General features: G+C 45.5%; 2 protein-coding genes and 2 non-coding genes across 13 annotated transcripts in view; 3 read left to right on the forward strand and 1 right to left on the reverse strand.

Moving 5' to 3' along the window:
• Positions 1–33: 33 nt before the first annotated feature.
• Positions 34–1313, forward strand: rplp1 (ribosomal protein lateral stalk subunit P1). The gene is made up of 4 exons (XM_086137544.1): positions 34–251; positions 840–914; positions 994–1108; positions 1190–1313. Exons 1-4 carry the CDS (start codon positions 180–182, stop codon positions 1270–1272), a joined length of 345 nt encoding a protein of 114 aa, XP_085993670.1. The 5' UTR covers positions 34–179; the 3' UTR covers positions 1273–1313.
• Positions 1314–3037: 1724 nt separating this feature from the next.
• Positions 3038–3110, forward strand: trnav-cac (transfer RNA valine (anticodon CAC)). Its single transcript has one exon. It is a non-coding gene; the product is annotated as a tRNA-Val (tRNA).
• A 161-nt stretch (positions 3111–3271) lies between these two features.
• On the forward strand, positions 3272–3344 carry trnav-cac (transfer RNA valine (anticodon CAC)). The gene has a single exon. It is a non-coding gene; the product is annotated as a tRNA-Val (tRNA).
• Positions 3345–3466: 122 nt separating this feature from the next.
• Positions 3467–26114, reverse strand: part of ptk2aa (protein tyrosine kinase 2aa) — a 30430-nt gene continuing 7782 nt past the window's right edge. For 4 of the 10 annotated variants that reach the window (XM_086136399.1, XM_086136400.1, XM_086136397.1 and 1 more), the window contains 34 exons: positions 25955–25981; positions 23013–23260; positions 22464–22636; positions 21738–21825; positions 21439–21518; positions 21058–21120; positions 20375–20429; positions 18741–18881; positions 18371–18448; positions 17925–18032; positions 17658–17775; positions 17351–17381; positions 16419–16483; positions 14719–14736; positions 12700–12756; positions 12366–12386; positions 11546–11643; positions 11382–11466; positions 11202–11302; positions 11016–11131; positions 10242–10342; positions 9863–9952; positions 9568–9772; positions 8988–9099; positions 8834–8908; positions 8153–8251; positions 7623–7727; positions 7021–7083; positions 6835–6874; positions 6640–6743; positions 5585–5740; positions 5380–5460; positions 5177–5262; positions 3467–5097 (listed from right to left, as the gene is read on the reverse strand). In XM_086136399.1, coding sequence (XP_085992525.1) covers positions 4986–5097; positions 5177–5262; positions 5380–5460; positions 5585–5740; positions 6640–6743; positions 6835–6874; positions 7021–7083; positions 7623–7727; positions 8153–8251; positions 8834–8908; positions 8988–9099; positions 9568–9772; positions 9863–9952; positions 10242–10342; positions 11016–11131; positions 11202–11302; positions 11382–11466; positions 11546–11643; positions 12366–12386; positions 12700–12756; positions 14719–14736; positions 16419–16483; positions 17351–17381; positions 17658–17775; positions 17925–18032; positions 18371–18448; positions 18741–18881; positions 20375–20429; positions 21058–21120; positions 21439–21518; positions 21738–21825; positions 22464–22636; positions 23013–23216 — 3129 coding nt within the window. In that variant the 5' untranslated portion in view covers positions 23217–23260; positions 25955–25981 and the 3' untranslated portion in view covers positions 3467–4985. Of the gene's footprint in view, positions 5098–5176; positions 5263–5379; positions 5461–5584; positions 5741–6639; positions 6744–6834; positions 6875–7020; positions 7084–7622; positions 7728–8152; positions 8252–8833; positions 8909–8987; positions 9100–9567; positions 9773–9862; positions 9953–10241; positions 10343–11015; positions 11132–11201; positions 11303–11381; positions 11467–11545; positions 11644–12365; positions 12387–12699; positions 12757–14718; positions 14737–16103; positions 16191–16418; positions 16484–17350; positions 17382–17657; positions 17776–17924; positions 18033–18370; positions 18449–18740; positions 18882–20374; positions 20430–21057; positions 21121–21438; positions 21519–21737; positions 21826–22463; positions 22637–23012; positions 23298–23874; positions 24346–25954; positions 25982–26114 lie in introns of those variants that run through there. The other 6 variants (XM_086136403.1, XM_086136401.1, XM_086136394.1 and 3 more) reach the window with 6 other exon arrangements.

A 26114-nucleotide genomic window follows, 5' to 3' on the forward strand; every position in this document is an offset into this window, starting at 1 on the left:
ACAGCGACGCAGCCTATAAAAACCAAACTCCCGCCCACTACTGTCCCTTTTCCCATTAACAGGAAGTGGACGTGCCTAAGGTGCTCGGTTCTTCACCCGAAGCTAAGGCCCGCAATCCGGCGACTAGCACCATCAAAATTAGGCATCCAACACCGTAAACGTGAATAAAGACTTGTATAATGGCTTCCGTGTCCGAGCTCGCCTGTATTTACTCGGCTCTTATCCTCCACGATGATGAAGTCACTGTCACCGTAAGTGTCTCGCTCGCCGCCATCTGGATTTAACTTTTAGGCTTCCGGTCGTCACAAAATGAGCGAACATAAAATGACTGTTTTGTTATCAAAGTTGCATTTTGTCTGAACAATGGAAAAACGACATTTCTAGTCATTGGGGTTTAAAATTGAGCTATAAGTTGCTAATGCTAGGCTAACTCTGAGCAGGAGGTTACACGAGTGCCAAATATGCCAACAACCTGCATTGTCTGTCCATCATCACAACATATTTCATTTGCTCTTTATTATCAAATGTTGTAAGTGGAAACTTCAATTGTCGAAACCTGGCGCGTCTTACATCAAATTTGTCTGACATGAATGTGTATTATGCTTGAAACTCAACACTTGCATCGAAGACTTGATTTGAAAATATGAGACAAGTTTAAGAAAAGTTGGAAACGTCCAAAAAAATCATTTTACCTTGTAACTCAACCCTGCTTGAAACCTTAACAGTTGCCTTGAAGCCCAACTTGAGTTATTCTCTAAAACCTTTATTGAATATGATGCAGATGGCAATTTGTATAGTGCTGTGTGTCAAATTATTCGTTTTAACCATTTTGTATGTAGGAGGACAAGCTGAACGCCCTGATCAAGGCCGCCGGCGTGACCGTGGAACCTTTCTGGCCCAGTCTCTTCGCCAAGGTAATGCATAACTTGCCATTTTCTGGCTCGAACGAAGCGGCTGTGACGTCTGTTCTTACCTGCATTTGTGGTCCCTTAGGCTCTGTCCAACGTTGACATCGGCAGCCTTATCTGCAACGTCGGTGCCGGTGGCGGTGCGCCAGCTGGAGCCCCCGCTGCCGTTGGAGCCGCGGCCTCTGCTGGAGATGCCCCAGGTAAAAGAATTAAAACCTTTCAGGGTTTGGTCATGTGAATTTTTTTAAACAATGTGCTTGTTTGCCTTTTTAATTCCACAGCTAAAGCAGAAGAGAAGAAGGAAGAAAAGAAGGAGGAGTCCGAGGAGTCTGACGACGATATGGGCTTTGGTCTTTTTGATTAAACCACCTGTTTTTCTAAAAACAATAAAATGACCAAAAATGATCTTGCCGCTGTGATTCTTCTTATTATAATGACAAAATCCTTCCCTTTCAAGACTTAAATTATACTGGTACATCAGCAACAAAACAAGTGCGAGTGTTGGCCAAAGTATGGCCTGCTTCATTCTAAAATGTGGCCCACTGAGCACTGTAATTGTTGCATTACATACTCTGGACAATAATTTTTACTAAAGACTATAGTAAACTAGTTCTTTAGCATATCAGGTTTTCATGAACCAATTTGTAATAAAATTGAATTAGGGGTTAACAGCCACAGGTGGAAATCTTTACTGAAACATCTAGAAATTACAATGTTTTTTTTGTCTTTACTATGAAAGTTTTGATATCTTGGAATATATAATAAATGCATGTTCTGTGCCACACAAAACCACCAGTGTTTACAATTTGCTGCTGACGTGTTATTGAACTTGTTTCCAAAAAATTACTTGTGAAGGTGACTTCCTTTGAAAATAGGTTAAAGTGGAATTTACATTTAACAATTTTATTTAAGTCTCAAAATGGTCAAACTGATTCTAGATAATCGTTGAACCCTTCAAAAAAATGCAAAATATTGTTGACAGATGGCTAACATTTAAGATTTTATTTTTTTCATCTTTACTTCAAATAAGTTTAAAATACGAGCACCGTCGATAAGTACACCCGTGGGGGCAAAAATACAAAACAAAGCGTAAATGAAAGCAACAAGGGAAAATTACAGTCGTCAACTCAATCGTGAGAAATACACGTTTTGGAAAAGGAGGAACAAGTATAAACAAATCAAGGGTCATTTGAAAAGTCCAATTGTAAATTCTAATTCTACTCTTTAAAGAAGGATCTTTTAGGATGTTATACACCGGTCTACAGAACCGTAAAAATGGGAGCAGGTGGATATTAAAATTGTAATTTGTATGAAAAGAACGTTACCTGTAATATTCGAAGTATCCATCAGATGGGCTCCTCCAGGACGCAACTGGGCAACAAAAAATGAGCATCGGTACAATATACATGTCTGGCGTCTCAATTACGCTCAACATCCACAAATCACATTAACCCAAGTAAATAAAATGAGTGACCTGACAGACGGAAAAGGTCGCATATTGATTACTACCGGGCAAACAGGTGTGTATTACCGTAAAGCGTTCCGCCTGGTCGTACAATCTCTGTCAAAAAAAAGTGTGTGTAACCGTAAAGCCGACGTCATTCGTGATTATGTTTTGAATGTCGATTGGTTGTGAATAATGTTTTATCATAACTTATGCGTGAACATTTCCGTATGATAATGTACTAGTTTGCCAGTATTGTGCACCTTTCGTTGCAAATGGTACACTGGCTTTCACTTGTGTACTGAGTGCTTTTCTGCTCTCGAGGAACCCACTAATCAAAGTGCTTTAATACTGTCTCCTCATTCGCCGACTGATGATACAGCATCAGGAGCAACTCGGTGTGCAGAATCTTGACATGACTTGGCATCAGGGTTTGAAGTCTTAACCCTACTGGTTGGGAAGCGACGACTACCTGAGCCAAGGCGCCCCGCCTTCGGAGCAGTGTTAAAATTGCAGTACCATTGTCGGCCAGACAATTTCGAGGAAACATAATGTCAATGTTTTGCCCAAGACCAAAACTGTATTTTCCAGTTCAAACTGTTTTGATATTACAAAACCAACGTGTGCGGGTACATGATGGGTAGGATACAGAATATAAAGACATTTACCAGTGATCTTTTCAAGCGTTTCCGTAGTGTAGTGGTTATCACGTTCGCCTCACACGCGAAAGGTCCCCGGTTCGAAACCGGGCGGAAACATGTTTTCTTTTTCTCTCTATTATTTTCAAATAACAGATGATGTAAAACAACTAAAAACCTCTGCGTGAGGCCAATACCAGGTGGAATATTCTAGTATAAATACGGCACCTGTTTATTTTACGTTCTTTGAAATACGCTATATACTGACCCAATCAATGTCAGTTTCCGTAGTGTAGTGGTTATCACGTTCGCCTCACACGCGAAAGGTCCCCGGTTCGAAACCGGGCGGAAACACATTTTTTTCTTTCCTTTACTACATTTAAATAACGACTAATTTTCGGCAACTGAAACGCTATGCATTAGTTCTACCAGCAGAAATGGCTCATTCTATTGTAAATAAAGAGTCACCCTCAAACTGCTTGTAACAGTGTTTTTATTTGCAACTGTACATGATGAGAGTCTTTCCTGAGAGAAGTGCTGGGAAAAACATCAAAAGAACATTTGTGAGAGGGGTATATACACATCCCGTTTTGGGAATTTATCAGGTTCAAACCGGCTGACCAAAAGCGTCCAACGGCAGTCGCCATTCACCCAATAAATAATGACTCTTGTCTATTCACAGTATTGGATTCTAGTCTGAAAAGTTGCCGATGTGATTTGTTGTGTAAAAATAAACAGGCAACCCGATATGACTTCATTATCTATACCATTCATATATAAGCGTATGCATATATACACAAGACTGAAGCCAACAACATATTTAAACATAATTAGAAGCATATTCATGGTGTTCTAGAAACATAGTCATTTCCTCCTCTGCTTGTATCTAACAAGCAAGCCGTGCCTCAGAAAAGTGTGAAAACAAAGATTAATTCTATATTCATCTTTAAAAAAACAACAACAAAAAAACCAAGCGGTCTGTCATGTACTAACTGATGTTTTCAAGCAGGAGTGGCTAAGCACGGTACATGGGCCACCGTGCAACATTAAAAACAATTCAAACCTTAGAGGAGCTGACAGACACAATTAAAAACATTTAACCTGTAAATGTTCAGATGTTTTATACATGAAAGGAAAATGGCCACTCGTAGGAAAACTCTTCTCAACCCCGATTTAACGCTGAAGGATGTGAGTGTGAAACAATACTGACAACAAAAACGAAAAAAAAAAAGACATCCAGTAAGAGCCAAGGCTGTAAATATTCCATATTTTATATATATACACGCATGTTGAAACATCACCACTTCATCTGCTTTCCAGTTTGTCACGTGGCAAACGCCTTCAAAACGAGCCCTCGCGTGTTAAATAGCGCTAGATTTTTAAAAAGGTTTTGAAAAATGGCAACTTTAAAAAAATATACACGGTGATTGAAAAGCACCGCCCCCTTTTAAAATACAAATTAATTGTATTTTTTTCTAGATTTTTTTTGATACTGTTTCTATCTATGAAGATTTAATCTGTACTTTTTTTCCTTTTTTGTGTGTTTGTTCTTTAATTTTAAGAATTTGATCTGTGATTAAATCTGGCCAATTACCAGTGCTTGGGACAATGTTTAAATTTTGATTTTCATACAAGATGGAGACCATCCACATCCTGTAATTTTACAGATAAATGTAGTACTAATGCTACATTTGAACATATTCATTTTTTTAAATTCATACATTAGAGAACAACAAAAAAGTAACTTACAATTAATGAATAATCGAGAAGTATTTTAAAATAGGGAGTTAATCACTCTGTATAGTTGAAAGTGTGTGACAAGAGCTTCCCTTCATAACAAAAAAAAAGTAATTACCGGTACAAGAACACACCAAAATATGGCGACTGTAGTGTCCACTGTTCTCCATTTTAATCCAAGTCTCTGTCTCCAAAGCGACCGACGTCCATCTCGTCCCTGCTATTAGGACATCCGCACATCCTTCAGGGCCAATGTTTTCACGTAATCATCTTCAGACGCGCCTGGTCAATGACGTCCAGAAGGTTCTTGGCGTCCACGGCGAGGGCGTGCGCCGCCATTAGCATCTGCTTTTTGTAGTCCTTCTGCAAGCTGCAGAGAAAGACGAGAGGAGCGCCACGTCAAACACCAAAGGCGCAGGCGGGAAAAGCTCGAAGGACGTGGCGCTCACCTGGTCATGACGTACTGCTGCGCCAGCTTCATCTTGGCGATGAGTTCTGCCAAGTCGGAATTGAGCAGCTTTTGGGCCATCTCGATCTGTGGCAGGCGGGATGATGTCAAATCGACTGATTGGGTTGTCATATTTATAATATTTTTGGTTGCTGTATGAAAAGGTCTGGCGGACATTTTGTGTCAGCCAATGTGTGTGTTTACCTCTCGGTGGGTGCTCACAGGCAGCACGGGAATGGTCTCATCCACCGTGGCCAGCAGAGTCCTCAATGCTAGGCCCACTTCCTGCGAAACACACACACACGCACGCACACACACACACACACACACACACACACACGGAAGCTCAGCAGAATTTTCAAATGGTCCCGGTGGAATGTTGCCTTAGCGACTGGCCCCAGCCCCTCACCTTGACCATGGGCACGTACTCCTCGGGCGCCGCCGGCTGGATCCGGTTGGACATCTCGATGACCGACTTGACCAGCGCCGTTACGTTTTCATACACTTTGTCGTTGGAGCGGTCCAGGTTGGCCGTGGGGGGCGAGCTGATCTCCTGGGGCTGTAACTGCACCACCGGGGGCAAAGGACAAATGAAATTTTTTAAACTTAAAAAAAAAAAAAAAAAAAGCAATAAATATTTTAGATAGTGAGAGCTAAACAGATGGATGGCTAGGGATGGAAAAAAAATAGAAGTAGAGAGGGATTCAGAGAGACATATATTGCTGTAGGTACAGATGAAATGGTTGCATAGAATAAATAGAAAGAGGTAAATAAAAAGCCGAAGATATACAGATATAGAGAGCTATGATGTAGTTAGAGAGATGGAACAATACATGGAATCTACATTATGTTTACTACTGCTCTTGCGAAAACTACTGATACTGATTATGGCTCCAGAAATAACAGTGGACACCTCCAATGTAAATCAAATCAAATAAGTGAAATAAATGACAACGACTTGCCCCTGGAGTGTAACGGACAGTCAAAAAGTGTGTTTGGTGCCATTCTTCACTTGGTCGTTTCCATGCTAGTCATTATGCTTTCGGCTACATGCTAATGACGCTAGGTAAGACGATATTGCGTTTTATTCATGTTTAACTCGATGGCTCATGTTGTAGAGAGTGGGCAGACAGTTTTCCCATGTTGAAATTGTTCCCACTATAGGGGGCATTCCACCATGGAGGCACCACCTTTTTCAAGCGCTCAAACGTTTTTGGAGGTTCCACTGTATTTGCCATGATTGAATTCATCACCAAATGAGTCTCTGGGGACAACAGGCTAACTACGACTCTCTACGCGAGTATGCATGGATCATCTTACCCTCCACGGCTATTTAAGGGGGTGGGGGGCGGGGGGGGGGGGGTAGAGGAAAGAGCGTGGGACAGCACGTTAGCCCAAAAGCGGTCAGCTGTTATCACGGGATGGCGGCACTGCACGCAATCGATGACTTAAGAGCAGCTATACCTTCACGCCCTCGTTGTAGCTGTCGACGGGGCAGAGGCCGGTCAGGGTGGTCAGGTGAGCGGGGGCTCCGGGACGAGGGGGCTTCTTCGGCGGAGCCGCGTGTTCTAAACAAACGTACAACGTTCTTCACTGGCAATTTTTGAACAGTGAAAAATATTACATCATGCTTCCTTCAAGCTAATGTCGCTGTCTTACCTGGTTTGCCCACAGGCTGGTAGATATGCTGGCTTCCACCCTGCACAGAGAACAAGCATCGCACACAACAGGTCAGGGAAGGGACAGGTTGAGATGTCGGCCATCTTGCCGAATCTCTGTGGTTGCCAAACGAAGAAGGAACTGGCACACGGGAAGAAAGGGTCAACGTGAAGCTAAAGCACTGACCGGCGCCTGGAGCGTGCCGTCTTCTCGTTCGATGCTCCCTCGGCTGTTTCTGGGCTCGGCCTTCTGGAGGGGGAAAAAAAAACAACAACAACAACTTTGATTAGTCATGTTGCTCCAGAGTAGAGAGGGGGTGGGCAAAACAGACATTCAAAAATGTGTTCCTGGTTCTCTCCCTTTCTCTTTGCTTCTGTACCGTTTTGGTGAAGCATGCTTTGAAGAGTTGCATCCTGGGAGGAAAAAGGAGTCTGAAGAAGCAGAGTGGCGTGCAAGTGGAGCGAGAGAAGGTATCATGAAGCGAAAAGAGGTACAGAGCGGATTTTAAGAGAGGAGAGGAAGTAGATGACACAAAAATAGGACCGAAAGGATTTTTTTTTCCAAGAAGAGGAGGAGCCAGTCAAGGAAAAGATCCCCTCTATGTTTCCTTCCATTCTTTCCATCCATACCTCAGCGCTCGTTGCTAAACTTCTGCCAATCCCACTTCCCGCCTCACCGCCTGCCTCTCAAATGCTCAACCCTGACTGGCTGCAGCCTGCGTTCGTCACACCGCTCCGACGCCGCGTTACCGCGGATATTTAGACGAGAGTGGTTTGTGTTCAAGTTACCATGAAGCTCTCCTCCTGCTCCAACCATCGCTGGTCGTCCTCCATCTGCTGCTGCTGCATCATAAGCCTCTCCTCCATGAGAGCCTGGCCAACGCACCCGGTGTCCTGGAGGAACAAAAAGTGCCGAACGACTCTTTATTCCCTCAAATCACAGTTGGCAAATTCCAATTGTTTTTTTTAAATTTATTTCAACGATGACCCGCGTTCCAGTAAATCGTTACGTGTGCTCGCTCCACAATGTTGTGTGCATCCTTGGTGATGTTTCAGGGAACGCCGTGACTTACTCGTTCCACCTCAATAGTCCTTTTTGTGTCGGAGCAACTCGAGTTTTAGACATACTCGCCTATTGACAGTTTGAACGCTGTAACCAATGCCGCGCCATTCACTGAAAAACTCACCTACTCGCAGTTTTGGTGCTTTTTCTACAATGCTCTAAGATGCGACAAGATGGCACAAAGCCCTGGCGAATAGGAAAGCAGCACAGCAGGGCTCAGTCTCCATCCGCCACGAGTCGTGGCGCTCTGCCGTACCTCCATGTTGGAGCTCCACAGCGCGGCGTTTTCCGGTCTGTGCTGGTTCCAGGAGTCGTTGGCGGGGAAGCCGCCTCCTACGCCGCCGTGTGCTGTCGGCTGAAGGCGGACACCAAAGAGAGTTAGAGACTAAATAATAAGAAGAGGAATGCAAATCAATATTTGGCGCTCGTTTGGCGGCAGGGCCAGTGCTGTGCTTAGTTGAAGCTTAACAAGTTCTTACGAAGAACGCGTTTGGTTTTCCACTGACAAAGAGCCAAGTAGGAGCACCGGATCTCCTCCTCTGACCAGTAGTGCTTCGGTTTGGCCTCCATGTTTTGTTTTTACGAATTGAAAATGGACAAACAAAGTGAAGCATTTACACTGCTCCGTGTTAATTGCGTGTTGAGCGACTTGTAGTGTTTGTTTCAAACTCGGCAAGTTCCGCAAAAAAATCGGAGTTCATCTCTTTCCACCTTCGGAGGAAACAATGCCATGTTACACCACTAGGTGGTGGTGTCCACCATGACGACCGAAACATTGGTTTTATACATTGATAATATATGACTTATATTTGTGCACGTGCAATTATGTGTCAAGCGTGCTGTGACATCAATCGGGATGGGTATCTTATGATGTTCAACAATGCACATAAAAACGTATTTCAGATCGTTTGCGCGCGTGTGTGTGCGCATGTAGCACCTGGTAATGGTTGTGTTGTGGGCTGGAGAAGTAACCCTCACTGGAGCGAGGGCTGGGGTAACCCGGTCGACTTGGCTGCAAACACAAATCAAACACACATTCTGTTGACTTTCTGAATCAAGTCAAGAAAGCTATCGAATAAGACGGGTCTGACTTTGGGCGGCGCCTCATCAGAACCTCCGGAGTCCCAGGACACCGTGACCTGTCTTCTCATCTCCATCCTAAGTCTCTCCTCTTGCTGCACCTTCTCCTCCTCCAGTATGGTGCTATTGTAGAAATCCAAAAGGTTGATTGATTACAACTATTAGGTACAGGGAACTTCTATTTCGTTGTTTGTTTGCTACACTGCAGATTTTCAAGAGATCCTTCTCGAATGTTCTATTTATGATATTCAGGCATATTCAAATTTAGGGCTGCGCTCCTCCAATGTAGTAGCGCATTGGAATGAGGTCCAACGGATGCGTTGGAGCACCATTAACAGCACAAAGAGGTGGCAGAGAAGGTCCCCAACTAACCTCCAGTTTGATCACAGAGAATATACAGTTTGCTTCTGAGTATCGTTTTTGTTGATGCTCCGTAGGTGTTTCAGTAGCAGTTGTTGGAAGGATTGTAAGGAAAATCTACCATCATTTCCATTCACCTATGTATGGCATTCCGCATTGTATATTAGCGTTCAGCATGCAGATTTTGTGGTGTGATGAAATGATGCGGTCATGCAGAGTCATCATAATGACCTGAGTTGCGTTTGGAGTTCGGTGAAGCGCGGCCGCTTGCTTGGGTCGTATGACCAGCACTTGGTCATGAGGCTGTAAAGGGTGGGCGGGCACTGCTGCGGCATAGCGAGCCGCTCGCCGTTTTCGATGCGGCCGATCACATCGTTGTTTTTCACCCCTTGGAAGGGCTTGATGCCGTACATCAGGATCTCCCACATGCAGACGCCTATGGTAGGGAGAATTGAATTGAATTGAGAACAACCCGTCACCACCGCAATGACACTGTGCCATTTTAGTCAGAGGCAAACATGCTCACCGAACATCCAGACATCACTCGCGGAGGTGAATCTTCTAAAGTTGATCGACTCGGGAGCCATCCATTTGATCGGAAGTTTTCCTTTGGAGGCTGAAACAGTGGAGAAGAGAAGCATTGAGAAAATGTCCCGTGCCTCCACTAGGTGGCGTCGATGTTACACAAAAGCATGCATCCCTACCAAAGCATAGCGAAAACAGAGATTCGAACCCAGAGTGTCATGACATGCTCAACTCAACACCATCACGCTGCCCAACTCCAGCAGTTAACACTGCACAGTCGTCCTACCTCAAAAGTTGACCGCAATCTGTTCCATGGAGTTTATAACATCCCCAAAGATTGGTTTGATTTTTAGAGGGGGGGGGGGGGGCATGATCATCACCTTTGTAGTAGGAGCTGTCCTCCATGTAGCGGGACAGGCCAAAGTCCCCCAGCATCACGCAATCAATCGAAGACACCAGCACGTTACGTGCCGCTATGTCCCTAAAAAAAATAAAATAAATTAAAAAGGCAAAATGAGACGGCGCGACAAGGATCTTGAATTTGAGCCGTGGCGTTGATGAGGTCGCATTCCGTTATATTTGGTGTTTTCATATTCTCTATTTTGTTCTGACTTTTGTATTTGTACTCATGTTAACACAAAGCGACAATTTATGTCGAGTGAAAATTGAGCTTGAAACATGATAAAATGAAATGCAGATAAAGGTCGAGTAGCAAGGAAAATTGGGCGCAGCTAAATAAGCTGCGTAGATCATAAAAATGGGACGTACACAACATACCTACTAAAAAGTTCTGATGAGATGCCATTTTCCAAATAAGAGAAAATTATCTTCTGCAGTGCACAGGACACTTTGCAGCATGCGGTAGGAAGCTGCTGCTGTTTTCATTGGCAACAGACTTCAATTTATAGGCAGCTCTATTTTTTGTGTGGTTTTTTTGGTTCATTGCTCGCAGATTTTTGCTATTTTTGGCAGGGCTCAGTCCCTCTTACGACGGGTCAGAGTACGGTGAAGTCAATTCAAGTCAATATCCGTCTGCTTCTCAGCCATAAAAATGACACCAAAAAAAAAAAAAAAAAAAAAAACCCCACCATCAAGTACATCTAACATGATGAAATCTTCTTAAAGCGAGTTATGAACGGGAATGGCTCGTTTACCTGTGCACAAAGCGCTTGCTCTCCAGATACGCCAGCGCAGTGCTGAGCTGATAGGCGAACAGGATGAGCGTTGCCAAATCCAGGCTGTACTTCCTCACCTGGAGGAAGGAACGCAGCTGTATGGGGGGAGAAAACAAAAGAATCACGATGGGTTCAAGCAGATCATTGTCGCGCAGGTGACCTGACCTCTCCCAGCGTGCACAGCTCCATGATGATCCACACCGGGTTCTCCGTGATCACGCCAATCAGCTTGACGATGTAAGGGTGGTCAAACTGCCGCATGGTCACTGCAGGAGCACGTCGAGCACATTTTAACGGAACGAGCCCGAAATGAAAACAGGTTTGCTCACTCGCCGGCCGCCCTACGTGCTTCCTGCAGGAACTTTTCCCTCACGCTGTCCGAAGTGCAGTTCTTGCACGTCTTAATGGCGACGGCCAACGCTGGCTTGTCCTGCGGGGATAACATCTTTTGTCTTTACACGGAATTTCAATGAGCACATCTCGTTGCGCCGCTGATTCCGTCGACGTACCGGGATGTTGTAGACTCCTTGGTGCACATCTCCAAACTGACCTTCGCCTATGCAGCGACCGAGCTCGATCCTGTCCCTCTGGATCTCGTAGTCCCGCGCTAAAAATAAGAAATGAAGTGATGATGACAAAGGAGAGGGTTATTCATTTTTCTTGAATCACATTTTATATATACACATGTTTTTTTGCAACCAAAAAAGTAGCGCCTAAAACAAAGTAGCTAAAAGAATTCAACATCATAGAATTAAATGAAATTCATTTGAACTAAATTAGAAACAATTATACTCAAATGTATTATATTCATCAATGTAATAAAATAACTCCACGTAATTTATATGCGATTAAATGTGTCGAACAGGAGAGACCCACAACAGTTGCAGTAGTATTTTTGCATTTTCTTTGCCCCAGAAAACAAAAAAAGTGAGCCCTCAAAAAGAATTGGCAAATCACATGAAATGAAAAGATATATTTTTAAAAATTGGGGATGGGTGTAATAGTCAATTAATCGCTATTAATTGAATTTGGTTGATCGCGTGGAGTCAATTTGACAAAGTTGGACTTGATACACGTCTTGAAATTATGAAGGCGAAATAGATCAGCAAGAGCTCAGAGCAACAAAAATCACATTTAGTGATTTATTGATTGTTAAATAATTGTCACTTAAGGGAATGGAATCAAACGCCCATCCGTGGTCATCATATAAATAAGGGAGTCGATTTGTGGCAAAGAAAAATTCACAAGCATTTGGAAGTTGGACAGAATGAGAGAGGTCAAGCTTTTAGGTTTTGGGTTTGTTTTTTGGTTTTGGTTTTTTTTGTTTACCTTCCACTATTCCATAGGTCACTGCGTTGGCGATGGGTGAGTGGGGGAAGAAAAAAAAGAGGAAGACAGGGAGGTGAAAAGCGGGAAAGAGGCAAGACAGCTCGGAAAACACGCAACCAGACGATTCACAGTCAGCGAACTTGGCGGGGATGTCATTTCGCGCGCACGCATGCAAAGAAAATGTGCCCGATTTGAGTTTACTTTCAAAAAGGAAGCAGAAGGAGGGAGACGGAAAGACCAAACGTGTCGCTCTCCCTTGTTTGTCTGTTTTTTTGTTTTTTTTTGGCTTGTGGGACAACCAAGAGAAGAAAGCCAATGGAAACCGTGCACTTACTGGAGGGCATGGTGTACGTGTCCTCTTCGTCAACTATCTCGGCGTAGTCATCAGTTTCTGTAATGAAAATGAAACACTATGACAACGAAAAATTAAAATAAAATAAAAAAAAAGAATCATGCATATTATCGAGGAGGTGCAGCAGCTTACTGAAAAAAGTCTCACTGTTTGGATAACTCCTGCCCAAAGCGACACCCATGCAGCTATACTTTCTTTCTCTCTCTCTCTCTTTCTTACAAACACACGCACTCACACACACACACACAATTGGCTCGGCACGTCAGCTGAGCTCAGTGACAGCAGCTGGTGTTGCAGTGCGATGGCGGCAGAGAAATTAGGAGAGGAGGCCAGAAAGAGTTCAAGAGGAGAAAAACATTCATAAAAGAAGCAGAGAGCCCAAAGAGATGTTTGGAAGAATCAAAAACAGAGTTGGAGATGCAGCGGGAGGAGGAGGAGGAGGAGTAAGAGGAGGAGGCGGGGAAAAAAAAAAAAAGAGGAGGGAAGGATGGACGGAATCCATCCTAACCAGATGGTTGGTGTTTAAAATAAAGTCAGGCTGCAGACTCAGCTGCTAGCAACACGAGTTGAACATCTGCTGTCCGCGCAGGCTTTGCGTCCGATTCGTCGGAGTCTCTGCGGGAACACCGGCAATCTGCTACTTAAATTCTTGATTAACGTGAGAATTTTTTTTTTCTGCAGGAACGCCCCAGGCAGGAAGTAACGGGTCATTTAAAGGTTAATAAAAGGCAGCCTCATTTAAAACGGTGGGAGCCATTAAACGCCACAGGAGTGACTTTCAAGTTGTTCTAATTTCAAAACCTGTTTGGGGGGGATTGGTTGGGGTTTTTTGGGGCTATTGACTACAGAGCTCAGTTGCTACGATGAACAGTGGTGCGAATTTACATACAGGATACCACTCTCAAGTCTGCCCGCACTTGACAGCTCTGCTGGTCCAATCGAGGCCGGATGAAATTTGGATGTAATGCAGCTCATGTGGACGCCAACAGGAAAGTTTTGTGGAAAGCAAAAATTAGCCTTAGCTACGAGTGTTAGCTTCGAAAAAAGCGGCACGTACTTCATTACTTGGTGATGAAGTGCTGCCTCCACGAGTGAAAATTCAATCAATGTTGTTGGGGGGGATTGTTCGGGGTGGGTTGCATGCACTTTGGCCAAATTGCATGTGAATCAAATCCATACTCATCATTGGCCCAGTAGTACCACATTGTCACTCTCTTGCATGATACAGAACAACCCCCTGCAAAACAGGCTGATTTCAGCACGGCAAAAAAAAAAATTTTTTTTTTTCAAGTGTCAAGTCCTGGGGTATTTTGCAATTATTCAAACTTATGGGGAGTGCAGCTTTGGAGGTGCTTTGGTGTTTGGAAAATACAATTACGTGAGACGTTCAAAAAGAAGTTTTGAGAAGAGAATGGAGGAAATTCTGCATCAGCCATTTCATCATAAGCTGGTTTACATGACTTGCACTTCAGATCATCATAAAACATTCCAGCTGTGGGGAAAAACAAAACAACATTTGGCTTTTTAAATTCCAGTCTCCCTTTTGTGTGTGTGTGTGTGTGTGTGTGTGTGTGTGTGTGTGTGTGTGTCCATTATAGACAGGAATGCATCGCTTGAAACCAGCAAACCTTGGCATGACTTTGTGCAAGAATATATGTCAGTCCACGTGTACATGAGTGTGTGTGTGGAGGGAGAAGGAGGGACCGAGGAAGGGAGGGGGGAGGGAGGGAGAGAAAGGAGGGGAGGGGGGCATTTTGGAGAAATTCCCTAAAAGAGACACATGCCATCGTCGCTCTTGGTTTTAGTGGCCAAGCGTGTAATTGTATTGAAAATGATCCCGAGTTGCTCGAAAATGAGGCCAATTTAGCTTCAGTTGTTTTGTTTTCCCTATCGTTACAATACACGGACGCAACCGTGAACCAAAACCCCCAGCACGCTTCCGTACAAGAGTGCAAGTGACATGAAACAAGAAAACAACTTTTGAGAGATTGATCACTTTACCATCCCCGCTAAGATCTTCTGCAGGATCCGGGGAGCATGCAAGAGCAGAAAAGGAGGACGACGAGGAAGGGAGGAGGAGAGACAGAGAAAGAAATTATAGGTTTCATGTCACAAAATGGCTGCGGCACAACCTGCAAAGCCAAAGACGCAGGCAGTTAGGTGAAGAAGCTCCAGTAAAACGAAGTGAACAAAGCGGCGGCACGCAAGACGGCGGTCGGAAGACGCCAATGTTGCTTGCACACGATGCAGGCGGCGGCCACTTGTAAATAGGCGCGCAGGCGGCCAAGGTGAACGCTAAAATTCCAGTGGCGGATTTTAAACAAAGAGCAGACGGTTCGAGAGCGCTTCGGAATGACCCCCCAAAAATCCCACAAATGCACACCAAAAACCCGATGAGTGTTAAAGCTGCAAACGGGAGGCCCAAGTATAATTTCACATCAAAGTGTCCCAATACATTTGATCATTCGTCCTCCCGAGACCAAATCATTTAGTACCTCGCATTCAATTATTTTCAACATCGATGTAGCTTTGAATTTCCAACAGCCATTCAATTGAATCCCTCTCTCCACCATGACTGCTAATGACTTTCGCGCAACGCTGAATTCCCAATCGCGAAGATGCGCTTTGCCCGCGTGTCAAATCCGAAGCTGCCAGCTGAGAACGTTGGGGAAAATGTCTGCGGCATTCCGGCTGCCGTCCAGATTAAGGGCTCACTTCGCAAAGCCGCGGCTGTCGCCTGCCTCGGGCCGATCATCGTCGCGAGAGTCTTCTTCCCTGGCCGCGAATTTGGCTCCGTCGCTTTCAATCGACTGGCTTCAAACACGGATAAAATATTGGATTTGGAATTCAGCAGATTCAACCCGACCTCAGAGTCAAGGCATGTGCTGAACTCATCCTTTTTTTTACTTTGCTGCCGCACTCCACTTGCAAGGCGGGTTATTAAGACTGTTTTTGAAACAAAGCTCGATGACTGAGGAAATATTACACGCGCATAAGAGTCGATACAAAACATAATAAACCGGTTAACTGAAGCAGGCAGTGAGGAGGACGTACGATCGATAGTTTATCAACCGGGTAGATTTTCGCCTCGGCCAAACTGAAGAGCTGGCATTCATCCGCACCCGCGCTGTCCCATCAGGGAAAAATTCCATTCGACACAGCGGTAGTAGCCATGAATCCGAAACGGCTTTCATTCTCCCGTTGAAGTTTAAAAATTGCTCGACTACAGTCCAATCCAGCTGATTTTTGGGGTGAGGTGCACTGGGAGGCAAACTGGGTAGGAAACCGGAATGCCATTCATTTCAATTGTCCACCGATGACTTTGTTAGTTGTTTGTTACCCGAAATTAGCAGCCTTTAATTAGACATTCACGTCACGAGGAATACCATTGGGTGGCGAATCGGAACAGAAGACAAAAGGGAGGAGGAAACGCCGCGCCTTGGCTGGCTTGGGAGGAGTCGACGACGTCGGGTCTTCGCCCAATCGAAGACAGAAAGGAGGTGGGGGGGTTGAAAAGGACGGCGTGAACGGAACATGGACAGAGTGCAGAAAGGGGCCAAGCGTGGATGTAAACAAACAGGATGGAGGAGACGAGACGGCAACGGTGAGAGAGAAAAAACAGATGTCGTCGGAAATGGGAAGAGCAGAGCAGTCACGAGGGAGCATGTGACAAGAGCGAGCGCGGCATTCCTCCGACGTACCTGAAAGCGAGATCGTTCTCACTCCGCTCTTGACCGCCTCCAACTTCTTCTCATTATTAGACAACCTACAAATAGAAAAGGCGGACGTGTTCACCGCCACCCAAAGTGCGGCAATTATCTCTGCCTTTTTGTGGTGGCCCGCGGAAAGGGAAGAGTGAGAGGGCCGAGGAAAAGAGGAGGAGACTTGCACAAGTGGAAACTATTTGGCTGCCAAACTTATCTCCTTATTTGACCAGACACGGGGCGAGGGAGAAAGGTACACACGGAGGGGGGGGGGGGGGGGAAAAAAAGAGGTGACGAGAGCGTGATATTTGAGTTTAAAGCAAACAAAAACACGAGGTTGTGAAACCGAGATCCAACTACGGGAGGGGGGGGGGGGGTGTATAGTATACGCTCAATTATTTCCTCCTGTAGCGGGCAGGAGGGGGGCATTTATTTACTCAACTGCAAGATAGCGGAGGCCATCATTGGAATAACATTCAATAATATCACTGCTAATTTATGTCAAGAGGAAGCGGACTCGACAAAGTGACAAAAAAAAAAAAAAGTATTGTGGAGAAACGTTGGGAAATGTCAAGTCACGTTGCTTTTGGAGAACGCAAACGCTGACGTACACAACATTTAAACTAGCATGCACAGTAATGCTGTGACTCGGCACTTTATTTCAACCTTTCATGTCCGCGTGTCACCAATAGTGTCGTGAACGGAGGTAATTACAGTTACCCCGTTATTATTTTGGGACAAGGAAAAAAAGGTGGCGTCTCTATGGAAGGAGGTTTTATTTGCTCAAGTCCAGGATGCAAATAGGGACCGCTGGGGTAGAAGCCAATGTTTTGAGAAATAAGGTTAGTCCGAGCCTGGACTGAGCAAAATAACAAGGAAGTGATGCTAAGGTACAACACCATTTCAAATTGAGAGAGAGCGGCACTTACTTTGGAAGGGAGGGTAGCGCTCTCTCCCCCTCTAGAGGATAAACGCATAACAACAACATGAGATTCATACAGCAGAAAAAAATTTGCAGCATAGCGATAAAATTTGGACGACATCACTGCAACCTTTCTACATGTAGTGGACAAGAAAAGCTGCATACAGTACAGTAGTGCCTTGATGAGAGCCTCGGTTTCGTTTTTTTTTCTTCAGTTCTGAGCTGTCGCTTATTTGATTACGAGCTTTCTGTTGCAAGTCAAAATTTGAGTTCAAGCTTCAGATATGCTGCCAAAGACATAAAACGGCTGCTACCTTTCTGAACTCTGACAATGAAAGAGCGCGTTTCCATGGAGATGAGCCGACAGTAGCCATCAATCAAGTCGGCCAAATTCTCCGCCATGGTCAGGGAGGCTGTCGTGACGTTGAGAGGCTACGTGAGTGGCCCCACATACACACACACGCAAACACACACACAAAGGTTTCTTATCTTAAGCGCGACTGACAAGACAGAATCACTTCCAGCTGCTGCTGAAGTCAGAAATACAGCTGACGGTAACTCAAGATCATGCCAGTGTGTACCTCGGCGGCTCCCACGACATTGACTTGCAGCATCCCTTTCCTGTCCTTCTCCTCCATGGCCGAGTACTGGATGGATTGCACTTGGGTGAAGTTAGCCAGATGGGTTGGCTGGAGGAAGGAAGAGACACGTATCACTCAAAATTCATTTTTCCTTCATTCTATTATGCAGTGTGTAGAAACCTCCAAAGTGCAAACATCACTGGCATCTGATTCCCCGAAAAATGTTTAAAGCCAATTAGGTGTCAAAATTGACATTAAAAAAAACAAAACGTGACCGATTGTCACACACATTTATGTGGATATGAATTTGGGTATCCTCATAATTTTTTTTTTTAAAAACTACATTTAAAAATTAAAACTACACAGCGGGCAGAGTATGGATGGTGTGACTTTGCTGTTTTTATTGCACCCCGAAAACAAACTGCAAAATGCGGACTCTTACTTACTGCTGAGCCCTTGTCCGTCAGGTAGCTAATGCCTTCCTCAGGTCCGATCGCAAGCTCCACCTGGATCACCCAGCTTGACTGCAAGCAGGGAGAAAACAGTGAACACCCACATATATGCAGTTTGCCGTTCACATTTTTTTTTTGTTTAATTCTGAGAAGCTTTGCTTCATTATAAAACTCTCCCATGTTCCCATTTTTACACTCGGGCCAAAGCCGTTTACAATTGTTCTTGGCGCCATCTTGTGGCATCTCAGGGCCGTTTCCGGAACGATCGGAAACCGATGAACCGCTTGTTCTGATGCGAATGCCTGCGAGACGCAACGCCACCACAAGGGGGCAACCTTACACAAGGAACCTGAGTCCGACTCACCCCGAGAGCACATTTGAAGCACTCCTTGTCGTAGCGGTGGATGGGTGCCAGGATCTCGAGGAACTTGAGGATGCACTGCTCGTCATTGAGGTTGGCCACCTGCTTGAACGTCTGCTGGATCAATTTACGAAGCGTCTTGGCCTAAAGGAGGATGAGAGACAATGAAGCACATGCAATTATTTAGCATGAGACTAGAAACTGTTTAACGTGGACAGAAGGGCAGCGATGAACAGACAAATCCGTCCAGGAACATTGTTGTGCCGTTTGCACTTCATCACGATTAGCAGGCTGAATTTGAGTATTTTTCCTCTCGTCAAATTAACGTCAGCAAAAGCCTTCCTTATCGGACGTCGCTAGATACTAATCTGGGGCTATTAACTATCCTGTGGTGTGAGGACACGGAGTGGTGAACTCATATTGTCCCCGGCCCTATTAGCGCCACCTGGAGGCACACACAAGTAGTCACCACCATTAAATCGTCTATAATGTGACTTTTTTTTGTTGTTAACTAAACCTGTTGGCCAACCTGTCAGCCTGAATGGACTCTTAAGGCGGCTTTGACCAGTCCTGACATCAGTCACCCTTTATTACCGTAGCCATCTGTTTTTTTGTGTGAGTTTGCGCGTGTATGTGTGTGTGTGTGTGGATGTGTGTGGATGCATTTGTGTGGATGGAGTCTATTGAGAAAGAGAATAATCCCATTAAATGACTCCCATTCCCTTGTACCCTTTGAAATACAACCACACAACTGACTGCTGGAAACACCCCAGTATCACACACACACACAGACACACACACACACGCGCGCGCGCACGCGCCTCTCTTATCGATAGGATGATTTCAGACCGTCTCATGAAACGCCGGCCATCTCGTGAGACTTCAGCTCAGCGAGCTGCCTCATGATAAACTTCGCAAGGGTTGTCATGTTATCCTTTTTCATTGGCTTTTTGGGGGGTTGCGTCACCATTGGAGGGCAATACTGAAACAAATGTTTCGAACAACAATAAAATTACAATTGTGTTGTATGACTGCTGCCATCTAGTGGAAGGGTGTTTAATTGTTCTGACTGTCACTATAGGTCACTGGCATGTTGCCATGTTTGTGAAAAGGAGGTAAAGAAGTGGGCAGCTGATGAGAAGGGCAGGGAATGGGGAGGGGGGGGATTCAGCTGGACTTGATAGACAGACGGAGAAGGGAGGCGTGCACCTCCCCCTTTCTTTCCTCATTGTTGGAAAGAAAAAGTGGGTTTAAACGTGACCCCGGGGGTCGCGCACAAGCGGCAGCGCTCCGCTCTGCAGAGCATCTGTCTTCACGCCGCCTGCCGACATCAGGACCTTTTGGGGTCACTGCATCTTTCTTCAACACACCCTCCCCGTAAAAGTGTGGCGTAAATTTATCACTGACTCTTCCATTATGCCAGTCTCCAAAAAACAAAAACAAAAAAAAAAATCACAATCCAGCCAAACTCGAAATTTTAACAGGAATATTTAGTCAAATGTATTAGTTTCAAGCTTGCAAAGAAATCAGTAAATAAACTTGCAGCATAATAGAGTCTCTACATTTGTTTTTTCTTTTCAGGAAAAAAAAAATTTAATGCGACTATGCGAGGAACTATTGCAGTGCTCTCATCTCACCTTGACTGAATCCAGCAGGTCTTTGGGGAAAAAACGCCTCAAACCGACATCCTTCCTGTGTGCAGGGGACAAGAGAGCAGGGGGAATGTTTAGAATGCTTTAAATACCAGCAGGAATGTTAAATGTCGCGATCTGATCTGTGCTGGGTTGCATAAGTGGATGTGGGAAGTGAACAGTGGGAAGCAGAAAGTGATGAGGCTGACTCACAAGACGGTTCAACTCGCAAAGTTAAAAAAAAAAAACAGTCAAGCAATATTATTTTGAAACCTGACATCTTTTTGGGGACGAGGGACAGACTGAGAAGATTGCAAAGAGGACAAAGACATGAGATGAGGAAGAAGAGTGATACGTAACGACCGGGCATTGTTTCTCTGTTCATTGGCGAGCTCATTAGGCTGTAGGGTTTGAAAGAAAAAGAAAAAAAAAACTACAGTGCAGTCGGGGCAGTTCATTAGAATGGGAGCCAAGCAACCTCATTAAGCCGCCTGGTTTGTTAGCGTTAGCCGTCTAGGAGCCAGCAAATTGCCACATGGACCACAAAACAGCTTTGCCATCTTAAGTAATTGCCATATCGAATGTGAATATACACAAATGTACGGAAGTGGAACCAATTGAGTTGCAAAACGAGAGGATGAAGCTGATGGAGGACCACGGCTGGCCTGGAAGAATCCTAAAGTACTTACTCCAGTAGCTCATAGTTGGACTTCTTGTCCAGCGCGTTTCCCCTCATCTCTTTATAAAACCTCCTGGAAATCAGAGCAGAGCATCTCCGCGTGAGCATGAAATCATCCTGGCTAAAACAGCAGGTTTCGGATCTGTCAGCGGTTTTGAAGGAAAGAAACTAATTTGTGCGTGTTGCCTTTTGGGGGAAAAAAAAAACAAAAACAAAAATCAATACTGGGAGATTCTTTTCAATAGAGAGCCACAAATGATTATCATTGTTATACTGACCCTTAACCCTTTCATGCACCCTGCGACCCGATAACGTAATAAGCCGTCCGCTGGAGTAACCGCTGTACCCGAAAGGGGTTCAACAACAGCTGGTTACTCATGGGGTGTCTCACCTGATCTCCAGGCAGCCCAGTTTAAGGGCGACATCTTGCTCCACTTGATCCCCGATCTGTGCCATGTAGTCATTTTTCACCTAGGTGCCAAATGACACATGTAAGCGACAAACGCATATGTTTATTTAAAGACACTGACATATTTATATCGCCGAGCAACAAATGGCACTCTGACAAAACACAAACAGTCCTACTGACCTAGATGACTTCCCGGCAAGTACACGGTCGGCAATCAACGCCATATGTCTTATGTTGAAAGACGAAATGTGCGACGAGCGTGTTTGTTTGCGTGTCCGTACCTGGTGGTAGAAGTAATTGAGTGTAGGTTTGTCTTCTGTAAACTGCTGCACGAACCCTTTCGGGAGGTATCGGATCCTCAGTTCGTACCTGCACGCAAGAAATGTGATTGTTTCAAGAGGGGTGGGCAACCTATGGACTTTTTTTTTTTTTTTTTTTTTAGCCGGCCTGTCATGCAATTCCCAAAATAAATCAGAGGATAGCATGAAAAGAGTTGTTGACTTTGTCGGACAAAGGTGACATCTGCTTCCTTCTCTCTTTGTTAAGTCCACAGTGCCAAAGGTCCAAAATGTACAATGGCATTAGCGGCGACCGCCACAATAAAAGTGATCCACGAGCCTTTCAATCCACCGTACGACAGACGGCGCCCACTGGATTTTGCATGAGGCGTCTCCAGTAAATCACTCCTGGTTCTTTTTCGTTTGATACAGGCAGACTACGGAAGGAAGCTGGCTGTAGCTTTATCAGGTGGTTATCTGACTCACAGTCCTGAGTTTCAGGCTTCTAATCTCAGCCGAGTTTGCATGGGGGAATATTCTTCAAGAACCTCCATTTATTTGCATATTTGGTCAAACAATTCATGACGTTCGAGGTATTTTGAACCGTTCATACTTCGGTCCTCCTTTTCTTCAGCTTCCAGCTGAAGAAACAAATCATTCTGCTGTCACCACCATGCTTTTGTGTATTTTATCCGAAGTGCACCACTGTACTGTGCAAACTTCACTCACCTCCACTCCTCGGTGGGGCGCGCCTGTTCGTATTTCTCTCGGACGTGCGACACGCCCATGTCGGGATGCAGCCAGTGCACTTGGTCTTTGGCTTGGCCGCTGCTGCTGAGACGCAGGCCGAAGCACGACGTCCACCGCACCTTGTGGATATCCAGGATCTTCTGGATGATTCCCTGTTGACAAGGAGGCAACGCTGTGACATGATCTTCACTTCAGCAAAATAAAATGAATCGAGCTGGATTCAACGCAGAGTCCGTAATACGGCGGGTTCGCATCGTGAATCACTTTATGCGTGCCTTTCTGCGATTTCGACAAATTTAAGATGACGTCCGCGCCCAAACAAGCTGCCAGACATCACATGCAATGCCATGTAAAAACTCTGGCAGGCGTGGGGGGGTTGACCCAGATATAAAGGGAGGCCGCTTAACTGTTTGAGTGGTGCAGTTTGAGGTACATGGGGTCCTCGGTTTTAGACTCATTTTAAAAGCATATTTGCGGTGCAAGACTTGAGGTTTGCGGTCATTTACGAGCGGAGAGTCAAAATCTTACCCGGACATCGGTAGCATCCCCGTATCGGATGTTGGAGGACCAGCTGCTGAGTTCTGTGTTGGTCTCGAAGTGGTGGAAGACTTTCAGGACCCGGTCCACAGATCCAGCAGCGGTACGGTCCGGCCCCCCAGCGCTGAGCCGCGACTTGGCGCCGCCGTCCAGCAGGGCGTGATTGAGGTTGGGATCCATGTAGGGCGTCGCCATGGTCTTCCCTGCTGACACCGCCGCAGCTAAGTGTCTGTCATATTCTGGAAAACAAAAATGAGTTGCCGCGTTAAGATTCTTTGGCCGATGTCAAGGCTCATCCAATCGACGACCAAAGCAAGACAATGGACCACAGGCGGTTATTTTTCCTGACATTGACAAACTTCCTGGAATTAAACTCATACGGGAATGCCTGCTGTCGTCGTGTGTGTGTGTGTGTGTCTTGACTTGTGCTGGACGTATTTGTGTGGAGGGAAGAAAACTGATTATCTAAATGATTAAAATTGTCTATGGTAAATGTTGAAACTATCATTATCTTCAAAACAATGACCCCACAACACTTGAAGAGCATTTCGAACTCTTGTTCCATGTAAACAACAAAAAAAAAAGCTTAAAGATTATTTGAGTTTGAAAATATGCACCGGAAGTGCAGATGTTGATGAACACGCAAGAGAAGATGCTCTCACAATTTCTTCGACTATAGCACAGGCTAAACGTAACTCCTCCGCGGCATACAAAAGCTTGTCTCTCAGTTACTGTTTTTTTTTTTGGGGGGGGGGGGGCTTAATTTGAGAACAAAAACTGCTGGACAAGTGGAGCTCACTTTAGCTGAGTCCCCCCCCCCCCCCCCCCCCTATTAGGGAAATTACTGCCCTACCTTGGCCCCAACATATGGGAAAGGGGCTACAGCCGCTCGTCACCACGGAAACGCACGTCAGTCTCTGGCTGTGTCCGTCACCGCTGAGCACAGACAGGCAGCTGGCAGCCTCACAAACACGCATGACGCCGCACCTCGTCCTGAGCGAAGGTGACGCAAACGAGCGCACGAGATCCGCCGCTTCCAGCGGCAAAACGGAGCAAATCCTTTCCGAGATGGCCGTTTCTGACAATGTCACATGCGAGTCCTTTCGCCCGAGATCCTCAGAGTCCAGAAAAGTTCTCTTCGTCGCTCCCCCACGACGGCCCCCCTTTTTTTTCCTGACGACAAGCACACTGTTTGTTATCGGGCCGTTCCGACCCCATGCCTGCGCTCCATAGTTACACCGTTGCCGTGGAAGTGTGACGCGGCCGTCATTTGGGAGGGAGTTTGGATAGCTTTTCTTCCTGTTGCGATGATAGTCCACAGGAAAAAAAAATCCAACTTTTTCAAGCTAGCGAAGAGAACTTTAGACAATTAGCGAGGCGCCAATGCTAAGACGTCCTCTCATTCGGGCAACCGCGGCGCGCAATGAAAGAGAGAGACAGAAGCAGAGATGCGGGGACGACGGGGAAGGCGACCATTGTCTCAGGGAAGAATGACAGGAAAAGGAGGACAAACGCGGCACGGGTGAAAGTTGAACGGGGGAGCGGGAGCGCGGCGAAAGGAGGAGCAGGAGGAATATGCCAATGGCTAAAACGCCGGACTGTTCAATGCACACCCCTCCCACTTTTACCCATCGGGGTGGCGTCGGGGCCTTCTGGAGCGCTGGAGAGGGATCATTTTCGGATGGCGACTGGACAACGTCAAATACAGTAATCCCTCGTTTATCGCGGTTAATGGGGACCAAAACCGCTCGCGGTAAACGAAAATCCGCGAAGTAGGGACCAATTAACGTATATACTGGAAAAAAATTGTCCCACGTGGGCCTTTGCACTTGAGCAGAGCGCACTAACACAAACACACAGGCCAGCGATCCCGCGGGCGTGCAGCAGACGTGTTTATGATTCGTCAATTAAGGTTGTTTAGACAATTAAGGATGGAGACACCTGCTTTTGTTCTTATAAGTCTCTCGCTCTCTCTCTCTCTCTGATTTTTGCGCACTTCAAATTATTGTTTGAAAAAATCTACGATGCACCGAAGCTGCGATAAATGAACCGCGAAATAGTGAGGGATCACTGTAGTTCAATAAAATAGCACAGCGGACGAGTGGTTTGCATGTCTGCCTCACACCTCAGTTCAGGGTTAGAATCTCGGTGCAGGCGTGGGCGACAGAGCTCAAGGACACTGCTGCTACCAGAATTCAACTTCCGTTTTGCAGGCCATGACCATTACATTCAAATGGTTGGGTCTCTGGGGTGCCTGCGCACCCCGTCAAGTGCGAAATTACGAGACCAAATAATTATTTTGGCGGCGTGGATTATGCCGTATTTCATGGCGGGTTTTGTCTTGGGTGATGTGTTGGCTCTTTGTGCCACATACTCAGATACACACATCTAATCTAATCATCATTCAGCGGCTCATTGAAGTGCTTCTGGTGCAAGTGAAAATACAGCAAAAGTGCTCGGTAATTCTTCACACTGGACGGCGTCATTAAAACACCAAAAGGCATGTTTCCTTTCATGCTGCATTGCTTTGATATTTCAGTATTTCGTCAAATTTTGATTTTCATCAAGAAATTTGTCTTGATGCATTCGCTTGGCCGCACGCGTGAATTTGCGATTGGCACACAGATGGGTGGACTTTGATGCCAGTGCACATCAATAATGCGCTCGACTGCTCCGTTCACTTCATTTCGCACCCTGCGGTCTTTGGGCGGGATGAACTTGGTGACCGGAAAGGAACCTGCTACTCTCGAATGAGAGCCGTTCGCGGTGCATTGACCTCGGAGTAACACCGCCAACAAATTACTGTTCACCGTCAGGGGAAATCTTTGGTGGTCACCTCACCCCCCACACACCCCACCCCCGAGCCTTTAACAGCTGTATGATAATGAGCATAAAATTAGGCAAGAGACGAGGGGGGAAGGGGAGTCACTCACCTGTGTAGTAGGCAATCCTGGAGATATCTGAAAGACAGACAAATAAAAAGCATGTTCATCACAAAAGGGTTAAGGTTTACAAATAAAACAAGTCATGACACTCTGTAGACGCTGAGACGCTACCACTCAGCATCAGATTGTCTCTGTGAAGACTGAGGTA

This window comes from Hippocampus guttulatus, chromosome 18 (assembly GCF_054856545.1).
Source record: "Hippocampus guttulatus isolate MCC_2025c chromosome 18, RoL_Hgut_1.0, whole genome shotgun sequence".
Lineage (NCBI taxonomy): Eukaryota > Metazoa > Chordata > Actinopteri > Syngnathiformes > Syngnathidae > Hippocampus > Hippocampus guttulatus.

Coding starts and splice junctions, on each gene's coding strand:
- rplp1 (XM_086137544.1), top strand. CDS start 180: ATGGCTTCCGTGTCCGAGCTCGCCTGTATTTACTCGGCTCTTATCCTC. Junction 915..993: donor GGCCCAGTCTCTTCGCCAAG/GTAATGCATAAC, acceptor GTGGTCCCTTAG/GCTCTGTCCAACGTTGACAT. Junction 1,109..1,189: donor CTCTGCTGGAGATGCCCCAG/GTAAAAGAATTA, acceptor TTAATTCCACAG/CTAAAGCAGAAGAGAAGAAG.